Consider the following 17,329-nt stretch of genomic DNA (forward strand, 5'->3'; position numbering starts at 1 on the left):
TTTTTTACTGTATACTCAATGTAACATCACCCGAGATTATGAGAGATCAATCGATATAGCTTCGTGTAAACGAATGAATTATAATTTATTTTTAATTTATTGAAAATTATTTTACAGTTATGTATTTACATTTTCAAATTTATATATAATTATGCTTGTAAATTTTTATTTCGATGTACGATGTTTATGTAGTAATTAATGTCTGTAAGAGATCATCAGGAGTTCTTGAAAATAGACTGTTTGGGTTTTGATATAAATTTTTTGGATCATGGCAAGCTTCGTACAATTGTTTGTAGATAGCTCCAATTACTTCGAACGAACGTTTTTGGGTTACCGAACGATGATTGTTACTTTGCAATAAGCTTATTTGTGGCAATAGTAATACATCTGGCATCACCAGAAATGCTTCCAGTTTATTCTACAAAACATTAGGAAATGAAAAATAGTTTATGCATATTTGTTGTTTAACTTTAAAAGAAACAGTTACTTACCGTAAATTCTTTCACACTTAGAGGATCCATACCAGGAACAGAAGATAATGGACCTTGTTCATGATCTTGCAAAATTGTATAAATTGAACCAAGATTCAAATGCGCAACTAACGAACTAGCCTGTTCCGATGTAAGAGTATCAATTTGTGCATCGGATTGAGCCTAAAATGTAGTCTTGATAAATGATAAAACATACGTATGAAACTTGTATTGAAACAAATCACTTACCTGTAACCTTTCCAGTCTTTGATCCATGTATTCGTATAATGCTAAAGTAGATTGTATTTGATGCATACAATTTAGAAGATATACAGCCATGTCTACTGTTGGTAACCTTGATGCTGTTTCATTAACTTCTTGTAGAAGTGGATCAATGATGCACGATACTATCTGTAAATAATTCAGTGTTTAATTTAATTTAAAAAAGACTATGTCAATTTTGTAAAACAATTATATGTTATTGTAATACAAACCTGTAACATATCTTTTTCTCTATCTTCGGCAATACTTGCTACAGAAAGAATTTCGTTAAGAAGCGATAGTAATCTGGAAACAGATGGAGCAGGTATTAAATCATTTCCAGGAGGTTCTGCACGTTCACCAAGTGCAATGCGTGTCTCCTTTTGAAGTCTACTAAGAAAACTTTTTTCACTCAATATTAATAAATCTGCCAATGTTGAATCCAAAGTACTGTCAGGTACTACGTGCTGAATTATCGCACAATAAAATCTAAGAAGAGTGGTGACAGAATATAGTACTGTTGCTGGTGCATCCATAGAAATTACATGTTCTATTCTTGACTTTAAAGGATGACAGAGTCCTTCTGTGATATTACTTAAAGCTTGCTTAATCTGATTTGATACATCTGAAATATGCATTGTACACAAAATTAAGAAAAATGAAGGAAAAGAAATAATCATTTTGTTCGTACCTGTTTTGTCACAGTTCTTTACTAAAGTTAAAATATTTTCTTTCTCAACAGGAATAGCTTGGTGAAGCCAAGCAAGCATATCTCCAATATATCGTTTAGGGTCATTTGTATGCATTTCAATAGGATTGGGTGTTGCACCATATCCTTCTCCTAATGTTAATGCATCTATAAAAGATCCTACTAAAGTAGTTCTTCTGGCTGAACAATATTCATCTAAAATATATCTACAAAATAAAAGTAAATTTAAATACAAGAAGATCTCTGAATACCTGTGCTATATTTGCTAGACTTTAAATACATACTTAAATAAAACTGGTCTGTCTTGTAATTTATTCATTGCTTTAACCAGTAATGGTGCTAAACGTTCATTTTCAACATGTTTACATTGGTTCTGTGTCCACCTATATAATCGTTCAAGAGCTGCTTCTTGTAACAGTGTCATTCTTTGCATTATATCTAAAGCCAATGTTTGATATCCTGATTGCATTAATATCCTACAACTGCTATGAATTTCCTGTAATTTAAATAATTTTTAACCAATTTTTTTAATAATTATAAAAATATTATTTTTACTTTTATTATTGTACCTGGACACGATTAACTACTGTGAAAAATTCTTCTGTAATGGGTGAGTCCCTACTAGATCCATGTAAAATAGCTAATTCCGATTGTGTTAGTTGAAAATTTTTAATAAATGCATTTGCAACTTCCTGTTGCATGGATAAAGTTTGACTAAAAATGTTAACATAATAATTTATGTTTATTTCTCTAGACAAAAAATAATTTCTATCTCAATAATTTAATGGACTAATCGAATATACCTTTTATTTTGAAGTTTTGTTGTCTGATCAATGAGTTGTGATGTTTGCGTTTTTGTACTTTGTAAACGATTTGTCATACATTGCACTACAGTATTCATGGCTAAAACGTCTTGGTATATATCATCTAAAGAAGCTTTTACCTCTCTAAAAGCAGATAAGAATTCTTCGTTTATCGCGAGACTTCTTCTTTCTATTTTACTACGTAAATTTCGGCGAGCATTTAATGTATTCTCGGTAAAAAATGTAGATAATTCCTTCAAAGCTTCAAGTGTATCCTGAAACGAATCGATACTTTAAATAAGAACATTTATTTATCTTAATTATTTTCTTGACGACTAGTATTAACAAGTTTATAGTATATAAAGTCACTAACAATTTATGCACAACATACATACCTTGTCATGCTCTACTCTTGATTCAAGCAATTTATTAACTCTCCGAACTAAAGCAGTATTGGTATTTTTTTCACTCATTTTAAGTACGTTTCGTTTTTACTGTCAAATTCATTCAGTATATAACCTATTTACTCTGAAACTGTCACGTAGCACACATCGTCCACGCATAGCTACGTATATGAAGTTTATAGAACATGTACTCAATCACATATATGGTCTCTGTACTAATATGCATTTTATAGAAATCTATACAAAATACTATAAATATACTATACTACTAGCTAGTTTTAATCGTAGTACTGTTTTATGATTAAATAAGAAAGTGTAAAAGATTTATCGAAATATGTAGAATAAAGTGAAGAATTATAACTACATTTAAAAAGTGAAATGTAGTTTAAATTAAAGCTGTTGATGATAATAATTTTATTTCGATCTATATTTAGAATTACTTATGAATGTTAATTAAGATTTGCAATGAACGATAAGCGATGACAAATTAGAAACTTTGTTGTACATCCGTATCACTTTTAGTTCGCCATCTAAACTGTTTTGAGTTCACGGAGACGATATATTTGCAATCTCTCAATATGTCAAGTCAACTCCGTGGTTTTTCCTAGCTAAGTGATTTTACATTTATGGTATACACAATGTTATAGTGAAATAAAACATTTATGAATTATGATTTTATATTTTAAACAGTGTCTAGGTAGTAAAAACTAGTAAAGCAATACATAGTATTTGTTTATTCATATTGAGGTTAGTGTTTTGTTTCAGTTAACAAGTAGTGTAAAGAATAGCGTTAAGTATTTCAGTTGAAATTTTCAAATTTGATTAGCAATTACAATTATTAATTTTTATAAAATATTACCAAAATTATTTTTAGACTTTTTCTTTTATTGTATGTGTATAATCATTTGTGTTTTATAGCGAAGGCATTTAATTTGTTTTTATGTATACGAGCATGTCTAATAATGTTCATAAATTATTTTAATCTATTAAAATTATATTGTTTATATTGTCCATAAGGGACAATATTTTATAGTCTCTTCTTGTAATAATTTAATTTTAATTTTCTTTTTTAAGTATGCATGATTTCATTTAGTTTGTTGGTGGTAAAATGTCCACGTCACAGTCTGGTGTGGGATGTATTAGCGAAGTTACACTTGCAATTAGTAAAGCAAGGGCTTCTCAATCAGGCACAGTGAGAGTACTCGATAGTCCTGACTCTGATGGATCTGGCCATTCAAATTCATTCACTGTACAGCGATTTAATTATCCTAATAATGATAATGCAAATTCTGACATTTTACACCCACCATTGACTAGCGAAGACTTAAGAATACCAATTGTTGGATATGAAGTTATGGAAGAGAGAGCTAGATTTACAGTTAGTAACATATTATTTTATTATACTATAATTTAGTCATATGTCTACTTTTTGCTATATTGTATCATATATATTTTCCTGTTAGGTTTACAAATTACGAGTAGAATTAAAAAATGGCGATTGCTGGTTCGTATTTCGAAGATACACAGACTTTGTTCGTTTATCGTCACAATTAAGAAGACAAAAAATTCCAATTTCACACCTAAGTTTGCCAAGGAAAAAATGGCTCGGAGATAATTTTGCTCCAAGTTTTTTAGAAGAAAGAATACATGGTCTTCAAGCATTTGTTAACGGAATATTAAGTAGTCCCCTTCTCATAGGCACTGCGTGCGTCAGAGAATTTTTCTGCTTAGACGAACCACCTGCCTTATCCGACACTGCAGAGGAATCTAGAGTACGTGCTTATAGAAAACGTTCAATTTATTTTATTACGATATATATCGACTTTGAAGTATTTACAGAACTATATTATGCTTTCGCATCTTCTTTCAGGCAATTTTTGAAGCACTGGAAGATACTATATATCATTTACGACAACAATTAAGAGAACGAGATGCTGCTCTTTCAGCTGAAACAGCATTGTGCAATGAACTTCAGAAAAAACTGCATCAAATATTAAGGTAACTAAATAATACAATAGGATATAGTAAAAGATATATAATGCTCTTTCAAACAAATATCTGAAGCATTGAATCAATGTTTCAGTGAAAGACAAACCTGCCTAAAATGCGGTGCATCTCAATAACATTTTCTCATTTTGAATTTGATAAGTTGATATCAGTAAAACTACATCATGTAGAAACTGGTATAATTAGGTAACTTCAGTTGTACTGTATAAGTTTTGTTTATATTGCTATAACATAACAAAATGTTATATTAAAGATATTTGTTAAAGAGGAGATATTAGATATCACTAGTGTATTTTATATTTTCGATTATATGGCACAATTCTATTCGTTCTTTTTATGTTAACTTATACAAAATAATATTAAGTTATATGTATAAGGTTCCTTAGAGTAATAAGTACATTGAGCTTTCCCAGCAATATAAAATATAGCTTCCATCAATATAAAAGCCTTATAAAGGTGCCTTACAGTTACAATACATGAATCTCTATTTATATTGTCTATTTAGTAGACGATCTGCTTTTAAATTGACAAGAGTAATGTTAATAAATAAAATACTATTACAATGGACTATGAACACATGTCAAAGTTTGTTGATCTTTGGTACTTTATGAAATTCTATATATTTTGTAGAACTTTTACATCGTATCGGTATAGTTATGCAACGATTGCAATTATTATTATAGAATTGTAATTGACATTCGTAATTTTGAAACAACGACGTTACTAGATATTGTAATATTATGATATTTAAAGTATATTTATGTACAGATATAATAAATATTTAACATTTCTGTAAATTATATTTTACATTTATCGTATGTTAAATTCTGTAATATAGTTAATATTTATTATATCTCCGTGGTTTCTTTACGAAACATTTACAATACTGCACAATATAAAAAGAAAAGTTGTTATACTTTTGAAGTAATTACTATGTTTTATAGAGACGGAAGTTTTTTAATTAAAAGATATAAAATGAATAAAAATGTTATTCGACGTTATATGATACAACTCGTCTATTGTGTTTATCATATAAAGGCTGAAATTCTGATATGTTTTTAATAATGATTATGATAAAGAAAACTAACAATCTCATCGTTTTAAATTATTAAATAAACCTAGACCTAATCCATGTGTTAGAACTTCAAGACAATTCGAACACACAATCCCAATAACATGTAAATGAACGGGTATTCCGCTATGTACATTAAATACGGGTCGGTACATTATTTAGTATCAGTCTTCTTTATCCGGAGCAACGACTAGGCATAAAAGTTGGATCATGTTCGTGAGTTTCGCTGGAAAAAGAAAAGATGTAGACAACAATTTATTTCGTGCGACGGTAAACGTAAATTTAAAATATCCCTTTCGTACTCGTTACACTCACCTGCCAAAATACTCCTGACCTTTTTGTACACGTACGTATGATAGATGGCGAGACCAAATAGGATGAACAGTAGCGCGAACAGATATTTGGGCGAGGGCTCGTGCACGATCGGTATTACAGCCAAGAGAATGGAAATGCCCAATACCAGCCACGGTATTACAGTCGGCACTTTGTACGGTCTGGGTGCGTCCGGTTTCGTTCTCCTCATGATCAACAACGACACCATGGCCATCCCGTAGAATACCCAAGTCAAGAAGCTCGCGAATTCGATGAGCGCGATTATATTCCCCAGAAGCATACAGACCAACGCGAGCACTCCTTGGAACGCTACAGCCGCAGCTGGGGTCATTTTCTCCATATGAACGAAGCTGAACACGGCAGGTACGTGACCCTCTCTACCAGCGACGTAACAGAGCCTGGACACACCGAACTGTATACTAAGACTACACCCAAAAGTAGACAAAGCGACACCAAGAGGTATCGCGAATCCCAGCCACGAGGGTAGAACTCTATCAGCCCAAAGGACCGCTACGGCCGGTGCGCTGATCATTTCCGGCATGGTCAGTGCCGCCATGTACATCAGGTTCATCGAGACGTACAGCACGGTGATCAACGGCACAGCGATCAGTATACTCCTGAGTATGTTCACTTCGGGTTTCTGGATCTCCTCGGTGACGATCGCGGCGGACGACCAACCATCGTATGCCCACAATCCGCTGTAAAATGCCAACGCTACGTCACCAGGGGAACTGGTGCTACCACGGAACGGGTTGTCCAGCAATTGGGTGTGACCGGTGCACAACCACCAAATACCACCCCCGATCACGAATATACAAGCGACCACTTTGCACACCGTGAACACGTTTTGGACCTTCACGTACAGCTTGACGCTGGTCAGGTTTATGTACGTGATCAAACCGAGCGCCAACATGGCTATCAGCTTCTTCAATCGGTGCATCGATTCTTCCGGTAGATCGGTCAGATAAGAGGAGAACGGTTGCACGCTGTATTCGGCGAACGTCAACATAACGACCGCCACCTCAGCCGGTCGTAACAGAATCACGTATACCCAGGAGCACATGAAAGCGGGTATCTGACCCGCGTATCGGTGCAAGGGTGTGAACGCTTCGATCAAGTAAGCGTACTCGGCACCGGATCGTGGCACCACGGTACTTAGTTCGGCGAAAGCCAGCGCACCGAGCAACGAGAGCAATCCGCAACTGGCCCAAATCAACAGACAGAAACCCAAGGATCCCGATCTTTCGAGCGCGCTGGTCGGTGACACAAAGATCCCGGAACCTGAAAATCGAACAGAAATCGTACGAATGAAACCACGAGATTGTTATCCGTTACTCGTATCGTTTATGTAAAAGAATCGTGTGTACTTGTTGGAACAAGTGTTTCGGAACTATAGCTACGATCGAAGCTTACGAGTAGGAAGAAAATAAATATTAGTCGGTAAATCGATTATTTTCTTTTCTTTTTTTTTTTTTAGTTTACAATACTGTAGTTTTCCTTGGGCAATTTTACACGCTGGAATACTAGTATTTCGAGAGTTCGTAATACGAGCAATTAGGTATCGAAGTAATTGTATCTTGTACTTGTTTCGTACTGTATTATTTGTTTCGTATCTTGTACGATCGATTACTTTTATTTACATTTTTAGCGGTAAAGAGATTCGTTTCCAGTAACTATCGAAGCGGTCGTTAATCCATTACTCTTCGAAGCGATCGACCAGCCATAGTTCTTAATGTTTCCCTTGCAGTGTTTTCCACCGAGTTCCTTATCGTTCCAAGTTTCGCAACTTTCGTTGCAGCAACAAATATAGCGTTCGCCAGTGGAAAGTTATTGATTCGAGCTACGTGTTTGCATATTATGTAAAAAGCGATCGGTGCGATGGAAAAGAAAAGAAAACAATACACAAACAATACGCAAGAGCACGGGAGAGATTCATTTTTTTGGTTTAAATTGATAAGAGATGGGACCAGAGCTATAATGCACGTCTACAACAATTTCTGTTACAGAACGACCTGCCACGGATGCTAGAAAAAATATGTCGGTCATCTCGAGACAGTTTTTGTTCTTTTTTTCACTGTCTGCATTACACCGTTCTCGCTTCTTTTTTTTTTTTTTTATTAATACGTAGTTACCGCCGAGCGTTGTCGTAAGTTGCTCAAACGAGGTGAACTTCGTAAAGAGAATATTTCGTAATTATGGACACGGGCCAGTGATATTATTATACTTTAAGACGACGTTTGTTCTCGTGTTGCTGAATCAACAGAAAAGAAACAGTGACACCTTTGGAAAGAGGAAACTTTGTTGCGTCAGACCTATTCTGCGGTATGATCAATGCAATACGTGTTGCTTCGTGCATACTTCGTCGATTTCTAAGATTTTTCAAAATGTATTTGGGTTGTTCGAGAAGTAATTTTTTTTTCCAATGAAAATGAAACACGATTTTTTTAGAGCGTGTAAACATTTCTTTAAATTATATATTCTCCATTTTGGTAAACGAAACGACTTGCAGAGCAACGCAAGTAATTTTTCTAGAAAAACGAATAGTTACTTCGCGATTGAATTTGGTTTCGTAAGCGATGGTAAACCATAGAAAACAATGGCCGTTATTTTGACGATTGATGTTCGGAAAGTATACACGTGCCTCGAATAAATGAATTTCCATTGAAATTGTTAAAAAACTTATCTCATCGTTCGATACACGGTGTCGTGTGAAACGAAAAGAGTAACTATGATCCGCAACGTGAACCGTTCATAACGTCTTCGCGATATTCGTCTTCTTTTTATCTTAACCTCGAGAATCTAGCGATACGAATTATTGAGTTGGCAGAGCCTCGAATATTTCGATGACAGCCACTGACACGTTCCCAACTGTAATCGTCATAATCGCAAAGTTTGTAGATAAATGTGAAACAAATAGATTTGTCAATCAGCGAAGTTTGATTGCAATCGCCCAATGTATTTGAGAAGGACGTCTTGTAGTATTCGGCGTGCGGGTCAGCAATTGACCTTAATTAACCCCCTTGATTCGTAATCATGGCAAGCTAGTACACATAATTACCGAAGTGCTACGTAAGGTTTTACTCTTTTTCTTCGAAGGTGCAACACGTGACTCGTGCAACTATCTATTAAATATGGAATTATCGAAAAAGCTGAAAAGCTTACGATCGCTACGTATTTCTTTCTTCTTTTTTTTATTTTTTCTTTTCCAATAATCACGTTCCAACCAGATTGGCCGGATCACACCGGGGTAATCCAGGTGTTGTTTGAGAAGCTTCATCAGATTGTATCTATCGTAATGTTTGAGATAAAGTATCGGGGCTGAAGTACGCTCTTGAAGTATGAACTCGGAAAACATTTAGGGCTCTAGGTTGTCGCTTCTAAGAATTCCAGAACGAGAGAATTTATACGTAATAGATTATTTGTTTCGAGAAAGTGTCACCGCTTTTTATTAGGTTGTTCGGAAAGTTATTTCGTTTTTTTTTTTCGGTGAAAATGAAACACGATTTTTTAAGAGCGTATATACATTTTATTAAATTATACATTCTTCATTTTGGAGAACGAAATCACTTCCCGAACGACTCGATAAAATGAATATTTACGAAATTACAAAAGTATCGGCGGATAATGTTCAGATATTTCAAATTGTTTTGAAAGATTCCACCATCGTATCGAAAAAATTCAGAATCAATTTCGTCGCGGACGAGATATACATTTTTCTACTACTTTTCCTCCATCTTCAACGAAACAGATACCACGACCCGTTCCAATTACGTGACGCACTCTATACAGCACGTGGGATATTTAAAGTACCTCATTAAACTCTAATGTCACGATGTACAAGATCTTTTAAAATTTTTCGAGAAGCGTAATCAACGAGGAACGCGTACACGATATAACATCAACGATAATGTAGATTACATAAAAAAATTGCCTCGATCCACGACCGAAATAAATTCTTGGATAATCGTTGAACAAAATTGATCGTACGATGTTACGTTAAGTGCAACCCGCGAGTACTTAACAGGTTAAAGAGCAACCCTCCGACGATGGAAGAAGTGTTATAGAAAAATGAGAAGCCTCTTTGAATCGCTGTCAAAGAAGATGAGTCAGAGTGTCGTTAGTATAAAGCCAAACCTCGTTCAGATCTGTACAATTATGTAGTTACTGTTAACTGCTTCGAAACACGGCGTTGACGTGCAGCAAAAACTCCGTTCCGACAATTCTACGAATAACGTAACCCACGGTTCTCATTAATTCTTATTAATTGTTACATCGAGTTAACCGTACGAAGAAAAAGTACAATTCTTAACGTTATCTGCGCCCAATGTGTAACGCGCGGAGCATCCGTATGTACACAGACCGTTTCATCGTCTTGTATCGATGGTATCGAATATTGACAAAAAGAGAGAGAAAGAGTGAAACATTTTTAGAAACTAGCGGGAACAACGTGTCACGGCGTTCTCTGGTACGCGGATAATTAAATTTAGACAGTTTGGTTCTGTTACCACCGTCTGAAAAGGAGTTATGTCGATCCGGTATTAATTCCGGTATGATCCGGGCGTGTGTGACGCCGGTAGTTTTATCGAGCCGACAACGCGCGTACGTTAAACCGAATAATTGCTTTTACTCGTCGCCGTGCGTATGTAATTCCGTGTGACATTCACCGCGTGACTTTTACGTCAAATATCGCTCAATATGCAATAACTCCCGATCGAGAGAGAGAGAGACCTCCACGTCGCACAACAATAGATAAGGTACGTCCGTGTGTCCGATCGTAACCGCGTGAAAATTATTTTACGAAACCCCAGCGACGCGATGCGCGAGTTCACCGTTCGAAAGGTTTGCGGCGAAAGAACTACAGTTTCGTTATGTAAGTGCAGCACCGATAATACGAGACGTGTGCGCGACCATCGATTGTTGTGTCAAGTATGCCGTGTCAACGTGAGGGAAAGAAAAATAATCGAATTGTTTAAAACGTCGATACCGGGATCTCGAGCACACGTAACGGAAAATAGAAAATCAACAAAACCACCACTCGTAGAAACGGACCATCGTGCGCGAACCACGTTGCGTCGCCGCCGAAAGGAAACACCTGCCCGTTCGTGTTTTCGAATTAAACGGATCCACGCGATGTAATTGCGAGGCTAGGGAAGCGCGATTGGACGCAACGGGATCCGACCGATCAAAAATGTTTTCGTACCGATCATGACAGCCAGTATGATGCTCACTGCGCTAAACAGGCCCAGCTCACGTTTCAGCGCGATCTTCTCGTTTCTTTGTCCCTCGACGAGCTCCATTTCGCGCGCGATTCGACCGAACACTTTACAACCAGCACCGATTATACCACGTATATGAAATAATTCACCAACGAAACCGAAGCGAGGGATTTTTAAATTCAAAGGTTCATCGCGCGACCTGCACACCGATATAGTCCGCCTTCGATCGGCTGGCCTCTGCGTTTCAATCCGTGCAACAGAGACGCGACGAATCGGTTGGCTTCCTCGTGCTCTCCAGTCAGATCGAAGACAGCGTGTGACGTTATCGGAAGATGTCCAGAACGAGACTGAAGTGTTAACGGGTCAGCTAGTCGCTTATTTTTACAGGCGTACGATGCTGCCTCTGATAAGAGTACTGTTTACTTCCAAATCCTCGCTGCGAGACCGATATCTTTGACGATCGGTAGCCATCGTTGGCGATTATTAGGGGAGCTCCTGAATCTAAAGACGCGCGTGAAAACAGCCAAGCTAAATGTCCCGTCCATAGGTAAGTTAATACGGTAAAGATGCCGTTCAGCTTGTAACCAATGGATAAGCATGATTAATCAGCGTTAAAAGAAAGTGCTGTTTGCTCGAATTTGTGAGCCCGCTGGGCCAAGTCGTCGGTGAGTCACGTATCGGTAATCGGTCGAATTTCGGACTGTCTTATTGAGGGTCTTGCTAGAAAGAGATACATTCGATAAGATAATACCTCGATATGTCTGTAAAATTATAGTGACCGTCGATGGTGAACAATATCTATTGTTCATTTTCATGCCCTTTCGCCTATGATTTAACTTGGAATTACTTTTCGCTGAAACGATACACGTCACGCCGCATTATCAAAGTTACACTTGCGGGAAGCGAAGATAGGGAAAATTTTACCGAACACGTCGATAATATTGTATACAATTGCATGTAAACACATTATTTATTTGGAAGGGTATCTTTGAACAGAAAAGACATATTCATAATTTTACGAATTTCATTATGTTTTCGACCGTTACATTTAATCGTTAAAATTCATTCGGGCATATTTACTATCTATTCTACGAGTATCTGTTAAATATTGTGATAGTAAAGTAGCTGTTAAGAATGTTGAAATATAATTAGGATTACAATTGCAAATAAAAACTTAAGCAGAACATGCCATGTAATACCCACTTTATCTCGGTTAAGATAATATTTGAACGAATATTCATAGCACGCGCTCTTCGCTTTTCAATGGAGAACATGCGTTTTGAAGTGATCCCGTGAAAATGTTGTTGCGATTCTGTTGGTTAATCGTTTCTATTCGTAATTGGTTTTCTGCTGAATAAAAAGATTCTCTAGTAATGAGAACCAAACGAATGTATGTCGAGTCTATATGATAGGTCATTTTACGTCTCGTTCGCTTTATTTTGACAAATAATTTAGGTTAAGGTGTTACCCTGGACACGCGTATAACCTGCCAAATACGCTAAACATTCATTAGCGATGGAAGATGAAAAGAAAAAGTGTGAAGATGAGGAGCCGAATGAATTTTACTTCAAATCTGATCACTTAACACTGAACGGAAATAAAGATTTTTCTTTTAAAAACAATTGTAATTCTCGTTCGTAGCACAACGCGTTCAAGCCATAGAAGATTTAGATAAACTTTAGTCAATTCGTTTCAATGCATTGAAAGATCCAATATCTTTCGTGACTCAAATCCAAAATGGTGAATTTCTAAAATTACCAGGACGAATTTCAAAATATTTTTTTATCATGCCTGATGAAAGCAAAGAACAACCAATCACAGAAAATTCTGTACATATTAATGTAATTTTCTAATCTAAATTTAATTTGTATCACTATCTATGTTATGGTTTATGTACATAATAGTGGAGATAGTATTATCCATGATAATCATGAATTAAAACATACAGAATTATTAGGACAACTAAAAGCTGTGAAGGAACAACATTTTTCTCCAAAATATAAACACATTGGATACAAGGTAGTATAAATTACACTTATGAGAAAGTATTATGAAAATTTAAAGTTTAATAAATCTCTCTTTACAGTGTTTGTGAAGAATTTCTAACAGGTACAAAATGACATTGTGCAGAATGTCTATATGGAACTGATATTTGTAGTGATTGTGCAGTAGTGCAATTAGAAACTGAGAAATTAGTACAAATACATTGCATAAATTCCTATAAAACCACCACTGTACTATACTAGTTCTATTATACTAAAAGGTATGATTTACATCACGTTTGACAAAGTTTTAGAAACTCTTCTTATAATTATTTAGACCCAAATTTTTCACACGGATAGTTATTAAATATTGTACTGTTTTGTTAAATTTGTAATACTATTACAATGTAAAAATCAATTAATAAATGATAATATTATAGAATGTCTTATGTATTTGTACATTTCACATTTACATCTATAGACTTCGACTGAATATCATTATTTTTTAGAAATTTTAAATTAATTGCTTCCTTGTATTGACTAAGAGTACCATTACTTATATTTTTACGAATAGCTTTAAAAAATTCGAGATACTGATGTATATTATGTCTGAAAATAGAATCTAGTATAGAAGTAGGTAGTGCAATATCGATAAATAACTATGCAGTTAATACTTACATCATTAATAATACTTTATGAAGCATTTCTTTGGTATTGTATAAATGATGTAAATATGCTCTAGTATGATTTTTACATGCGAGACATTCACAATGAGAGCATATTGGAGAAAAATCATCCTCGTACCTACCACATAAATATAATTAGTACAAACATGTAACAATTATAAATACAATTTTTTTTATACTACCTCTTCTCTGCGAAGGATATCACGTGTGCATCATTATTACAAGCACTATGATCGCACAAAAAAGTTAAAGCCTCTGAATTCTCTGCAGCTACGTACGGATACGATGTATCAAAAATATCTACACCTAATTCGATAAAGTCTATTACTGTAATTGGATTCCAACATCCCATTGATACTTTTAATTTTTCAATAGGTAAAAGACTCTGAAATAGTTAAAACCGATAAAAAAACATTTATATGTAACAAAAATCTTTTTACTTACAATGGAATGTTCCACTACTTGTTTAAATTGTTCCAATGAAATGTTTTTGACATCTGGTCCATTATTATGCAATCCATCTATCACATATCCAATTACTGGTTTATCTTTTAAATAATTTATCGACGATGTTCGAGCTTCTATATCATAGCCACCCTCAATGGCACCTAACACTGCTACTGATTTTAAAATTTTGGATGTCAAATGTCTAGATAAACATTGTTCAAACAATGTTTCACTATGATGTACAGCCTTTGTAGCTCGTTTTTTACTGCTATTAATATTAGTATCTCCATCGCATAATGCGACATAGAAATCTGGTTTAAATGTTTCAACAATATCCATGTATTCATTGGCTGTTAATATACACCTTCCATTTTTCGTCCACATAGAGATGGAATTGAATTTATGAAAACCCGAAGGTGTAATTTGGGCAGGGTCATGAATTGTAAGAAAATTTATATATTCCTAAAATAAAAATATTTATAAATTGAAGTTTGATGAATAGAAAGACTATTCTGCAAAATTAGTAATAGAAACATTATATTGTACCTTCATACCAATAAAATTTGCAAGATTAATATCAGTATCTTTCATTGATTCATACATTGATATTGTAGAAGCAAGTGAAACAGATAGTAAATGTGGATTTGAAGAGACCATTTTAAAAACATCTTTAGTTAAATGTGGTACACTTCCTCCCTAATAAAAATACGGTTTTAATTACAGTATTTTTTTATATATCTCAATCGTCAAACGATCATTGTTTACCTTCGTATAAATAAGAACATGAGGAGTTTCAAAGCTCATGTCAGGAATTCTTTCAAATTCCGTTAATGTACCAATACGAGCGGCACAAGGTTTTGTCGAACTAGTATGAAATTTCATATTAATTCTTATTATTACTCCTAATAACCACCACAAATCGGTTTAATAGGTATTTTTATTGGTAACTATTATAAATAACCTAGCTATCATCTTTCTGCTTAACGCGACTTATTACGTACCGTCAGTCGCATAAGTGTCCGTTCACCTACCGCACTCGACATCTGTATATGGAAAATAAAAGAGATATGTAAAATTTAAATAAAAAGTATGGAAATTAATTTTTATTAATACAATATAAGGTGACACTTTATGAAATTTATAACTGCTTTACGTAATAAGAAATTAAATGAAATATTATAATGTATCGGAAAATTTGAACGCCAAATTATTCATCCACTTACAAATTGATTGAGTTATTGTTGCACAAAGTTGAAGTTATTAGCTTAATATTTACTGGGATATCCTTTAGATCTAATTATAGTTTCCAGACATTTGAGTTTTGATTGCACTAATATGTTATTACTTGAGTAACGAAGGAAAGTCAAAGACTGACATGCCTTGAAAATGTAGGGGTTTCGTAAAATGGTCGTACTTTTGTCAAAAATCATCCCTTTTTAATGCGGTTTCGCTTACTTTAAAGGGAAATGATTATACTTTTCAACATCATGAACAATAGGTTATTAATCGTATTTTTTATAGGCTAAACGCCATCTCGAACTTTGATAATTTTTCAACTTGACAACTCTCTTTCTTATAGGTGATTTCGTTTCTTGTACACTGGTTAACATAAACGTGGCCAAAACATTAATAAAGTAGAAGGTTTAAGCTTTAATTTTCTGCTTGTCGCAATAGATTTGGGTAAGTATTGACAAAGTTATGGCTCTCTGAATTTTAACATGTTAATAGTAATTTGGGATAGATGGAACTTTAGTTAAAATAATTGTTGCACATATAGTCAAAGTGGCGCCATCTGTGGCTACTCGGCCAAGTTTGTCGAGGAATAATGTCTGTTAACGTCACTAGATGGCAAACCTATTGATATAGTCCTAGCGAATATAGTCCTTGAGTCGCCATCTGTTGATGCAAATAGGAATCATTCCTCGACAAACTTGGCCCAATAGCCACAGATAGCGCCACTTTTACTATATGTGTTTGTTCGCTAAATGTATTTTTTACATGAAATTTATTATCATAAAATAATTTTGTAATATAGTATAAGAAGTAATGATAATTTATGAAACTCTTCAGTTGCTAGTGATCCTACAGTACGAATTGATTGCTCTCGAGCGTTTCAAATTCTCCAATTACCTGTCTATATTTATGTGAAAAAGCGATTAAAACTGATAAAAAGCGAATATAGTCTTTGAGTCGCCATCTAGTGACGCAAATAAGAATTATTCCTCGACAAACTTGGCCCAATAGCCACAGATGGCGCCACTGTCGAAACAAAGGTGATAATTGAAAATGCAAGGGTTTCGTAAAATGGCTATAACTTCGTTAAAAATCATCTCATTTTAATGCTGTTGCGCTTATTTGAAAGAGAAATGATTGCGCTTTTAGATACTTTGGACAATAAATTACTAACTTAATTTTTATAGGCCAAATGCCACCTCGAACACTGGCGACTTTTACGTTTTAAAATATGGTAAGTAATTATTGTTTATTAGATACATTAGTTTTACATTTTTTTAATTTTCGTAATTTACGCGGTACGCGTAGTAGTTACATTTGTTACATAAAACGAGAAAATGTAATTTATTACTTTTATAAATGTTTAATTCTTATACTTATACATTGCATGTTTTACATAAAAGAGCAAGAATTTAATTAATCATTCTTCCAGATCGAAAAATTATTTTCAAGAGCAAATGTGAATCGGTAATCGATACGAGTCTTCCTTGACAATTCCTGTTCGATTTCATAAACAAAAGTTCTTCGTAAACAAACAATATCTCAGCAGCGTACACGAAAATATTGTTAATAATTATTTCAACAATCAACCGACGACGATTATTAACAACCACAATTAATGAAAATCTACAATTTTGTCTATAATGTTTGTGTCTGAAAGAGGAATAAATAATATAACTCGTATCTGAATTCAGTAATATACGAGT

At 34.5% G+C, this 17,329-nt stretch overlaps 5 protein-coding genes across 10 annotated transcripts; 2 read left to right on the forward strand and 3 right to left on the reverse strand.

Moving 5' to 3' along the window:
* Positions 1-78: 78 nt before the first annotated feature.
* On the reverse strand, positions 79-3,271 carry Cog6 (conserved oligomeric Golgi complex subunit 6). Of its 2 annotated transcripts, XM_076314811.1 has the most exons (10): positions 3,153-3,271; positions 2,639-2,808; positions 2,244-2,518; positions 2,010-2,154; positions 1,725-1,936; positions 1,423-1,646; positions 965-1,356; positions 720-881; positions 492-653; positions 79-418 (listed from the first exon to the last, which is right to left on the reverse strand). In XM_076314811.1, the coding sequence occupies exons 2-10, from the start codon at positions 2,714-2,716 to the stop codon at positions 185-187; spliced, it is 1,884 nt and encodes a 627-aa protein (XP_076170926.1). In that variant the 5' UTR covers positions 2,717-2,808; positions 3,153-3,271; the 3' UTR covers positions 79-184. The 2 variants fall into 2 exon arrangements, with proteins under 2 accessions (XP_076170926.1, XP_076170925.1); XM_076314810.1 differs by lacking the exon at positions 3,153-3,271 and having other exon boundaries at positions 2,639-2,820.
* Snx16 (sorting nexin 16) lies at positions 3,046-5,371 on the forward strand. 3 transcript variants are annotated; one of them, XM_076314821.1, is made up of 5 exons: positions 3,046-3,344; positions 3,741-4,025; positions 4,111-4,419; positions 4,518-4,645; positions 4,731-5,371. In XM_076314821.1, exons 2-5 carry the CDS (start codon positions 3,756-3,758, stop codon positions 4,768-4,770), a joined length of 747 nt encoding a protein of 248 aa, XP_076170936.1. In that variant the 5' UTR covers positions 3,046-3,344; positions 3,741-3,755; the 3' UTR covers positions 4,771-5,371. The 3 variants fall into 3 exon arrangements, with proteins under 3 accessions (XP_076170936.1, XP_076170935.1, XP_076170934.1); XM_076314820.1 differs by having other exon boundaries at positions 3,047-3,394; XM_076314819.1 differs by having other exon boundaries at positions 3,049-3,394; positions 3,722-4,025.
* Positions 4,020-11,601, reverse strand: LOC143148462 (b(0,+)-type amino acid transporter 1). The gene is made up of 3 exons (XM_076314812.1): positions 11,260-11,601; positions 6,042-7,340; positions 4,020-5,952 (listed from the first exon to the last, which is right to left on the reverse strand). Exons 1-3 carry the CDS (start codon positions 11,354-11,356, stop codon positions 5,891-5,893), a joined length of 1,458 nt encoding a protein of 485 aa, XP_076170927.1. The 5' UTR covers positions 11,357-11,601; the 3' UTR covers positions 4,020-5,890.
* LOC143148467 (uncharacterized) lies at positions 10,211-13,699 on the forward strand. Its single transcript, XM_076314824.1, has 3 exons — positions 10,211-11,822; positions 12,731-13,294; positions 13,362-13,699. Exon 1 carries the CDS (start codon positions 10,875-10,877, stop codon positions 11,193-11,195), a length of 321 nt encoding a protein of 106 aa, XP_076170939.1. The 5' UTR covers positions 10,211-10,874; the 3' UTR covers positions 11,196-11,822; positions 12,731-13,294; positions 13,362-13,699.
* LOC143148463 (queuine tRNA-ribosyltransferase accessory subunit 2-like) lies at positions 13,243-16,109 on the reverse strand. 3 transcript variants are annotated; one of them, XM_076314815.1, is made up of 8 exons: positions 15,614-16,109; positions 15,392-15,433; positions 15,156-15,255; positions 14,937-15,086; positions 14,388-14,852; positions 14,126-14,328; positions 13,936-14,061; positions 13,243-13,866 (listed from the first exon to the last, which is right to left on the reverse strand). In XM_076314815.1, exons 3-8 carry the CDS (start codon positions 15,192-15,194, stop codon positions 13,704-13,706), a joined length of 1,146 nt encoding a protein of 381 aa, XP_076170930.1. In that variant the 5' UTR covers positions 15,195-15,255; positions 15,392-15,433; positions 15,614-16,109; the 3' UTR covers positions 13,243-13,703. The 3 variants fall into 3 exon arrangements, with proteins under 3 accessions (XP_076170930.1, XP_076170929.1, XP_076170928.1); XM_076314814.1 differs by having other exon boundaries at positions 15,156-15,292; XM_076314813.1 differs by having other exon boundaries at positions 15,156-15,433.
* Between the last annotated feature and the right edge of the window lie 1,220 nt (positions 16,110-17,329).

Source organism: Ptiloglossa arizonensis, chromosome 6 (assembly GCF_051014685.1).
Source record: "Ptiloglossa arizonensis isolate GNS036 chromosome 6, iyPtiAriz1_principal, whole genome shotgun sequence".
Taxonomy (NCBI): Eukaryota; Metazoa; Arthropoda; class Insecta; order Hymenoptera; family Colletidae; genus Ptiloglossa; species Ptiloglossa arizonensis.